The sequence below is a fragment of the Histoplasma capsulatum genome, genomic scaffold (assembly GCF_000149585.1).
Source record: "Histoplasma capsulatum NAm1 scaffold_8 genomic scaffold, whole genome shotgun sequence".
Classification (NCBI taxonomy): domain Eukaryota; kingdom Fungi; phylum Ascomycota; class Eurotiomycetes; order Onygenales; family Ajellomycetaceae; genus Histoplasma; species Histoplasma mississippiense.
In genome coordinates this window covers 1,146,148-1,147,702 of record NW_001813975.1, presented here as the reverse complement: position 1 = coordinate 1,147,702, position 1,555 = coordinate 1,146,148, and the positions used below count along the sequence as shown (strand labels likewise).

Sequence of the window (1,555 nt, the reverse complement as noted above, 5' to 3'; positions counted from 1 at the left end):
ACACTAATATACGTGTAAGTTAATAAAATATATAACGTAGTTTACTTTGTGCAAGCAAAAATCGAATGATACAGAGCCTTTTCTATCCCCGGCAAGCCAGCGGAGGCGAACGAACGAACCTAGTTTTCCCCAATTGCAGCTTGACATGTCCATATTCATCGCCGAAGGACACAGTCAACGGGCGGAGCTGGTCTAGAGCACGGCCATCGAGTCGCACATTTTTATGGAGAGCCTCCAAGATGAATGCGCGCTCGTTAGCCGAAATATCAGCTTCCTTCGGCATGCTCAGGCGTTTCTATCCAATATAGAATAGATGGCACATCTCTAATTTCCAAATATGCTTATAACGCATCAATGTTTATCCGTTTATAGCTCCTGATGACTAAACGCATATCTCTTGGCATTTAATTGTCACGTCGATGTTCCTTCATTACCAACGAAGAAGCACGCTGCTCCAGTTAACTCTATCCCTTTATACTTTCCTTTATCTTTCTTTCAAAAAGATTCATTGCTATTGCAAGGTCCAAAATGACTACAGGTATGTGTAACATCTATCCTGTCAACGAACTGGGTTGCTAATTCTCCTCCAGCACACAGACCAACTTTCGATCCGGTAAGCTACCCTTCCTCAACAATCACAAAAGTACAACAAACTCATAGTTTGGAGTAGGCTCGAGGCAAGGAGGCTCTGAGAGGCCCCGCCTATCACCAGCGTCTTCTCCCCGCACATACGTTCCTCAAAACCAGGTATGAGATCCGCATTATACTCTCCCAGCCAGGGTTCCCATGTCACTGACGTCCATCGTTACTAGACAACCTGGCCAAGGTGGTGATGCGGACGAGAAGCGCGATCTGAGAGCCGAGCTCCTGAAAGCCGAGGCCGCTCATTTTGCCAAGAAGGGTATTTCCCAAGATAAATCCGCGCCATCTACAACTGCGATCGATCCATCTATACCGAAACGCCAGCTAGAGAATGGGCCAAGCGAATATGAAAATGGAGAAATAGAGGACCCGGAAGCTAAGAGACGGTGGATATTAGAGGAAACGCGGGATATAGATGCGGATTCGGCCGGTTCAGAGAGTGATACTAGTGAAGACGAGAGGTAGGCGACGACACCAGGGGTTGCACTTGAGATATATGACGCTGATTGGATAAATAGTGATGATGACGAAGATGAGACTGCGGAGCTAATGCGGGAATTGGAAAAGATTAAGAGGGAACGGGCTGAGCAGAAGGCGAAAGAGGTTTGTGCATCATCACAAGTTCTGTTCCTTTCCTTTCATTGCGCAACTAGAGTATGCTGAAACAAGACGGTCGTTAGGAGCAAGAGAGAGAAGCTCAGGAGAAGGAGAAACGCGAGGTCGATATTGCCCGAGGCAACCCGCTACTCAACCCTCAGGATTTCAGTGTTAAGCGGCGATGGGACGATGATGTTGTCTTTAAAATCCAAGCCCCGCGGTACGGAGAATAGAGGCAAAAAGGAATTTGTCAATGTATGACGACTTGATTTCCCAATTGCTACATGCCTTTGATAGATGGAATTGGCTGAACAAA

General features: G+C 46.7%; 1 protein-coding gene across 1 annotated transcript; it reads left to right on the top strand.

The window, feature by feature from the left end:
• Positions 1–528: 528 nt before the first annotated feature.
• Positions 529–1,472, top strand: HCAG_07308 (conserved hypothetical protein; the record flags this gene model as incomplete). The annotated part of the gene is made up of 6 exons (XM_001537836.1): positions 529–538; positions 591–613; positions 671–747; positions 780–1,103; positions 1,161–1,245; positions 1,323–1,472. The coding sequence occupies 6 exons, from the start codon at positions 529–531 to the stop codon at positions 1,470–1,472; spliced, it is 669 nt and encodes a 222-aa protein (XP_001537886.1).
• Between the last annotated feature and the right edge of the window lie 83 nt (positions 1,473–1,555).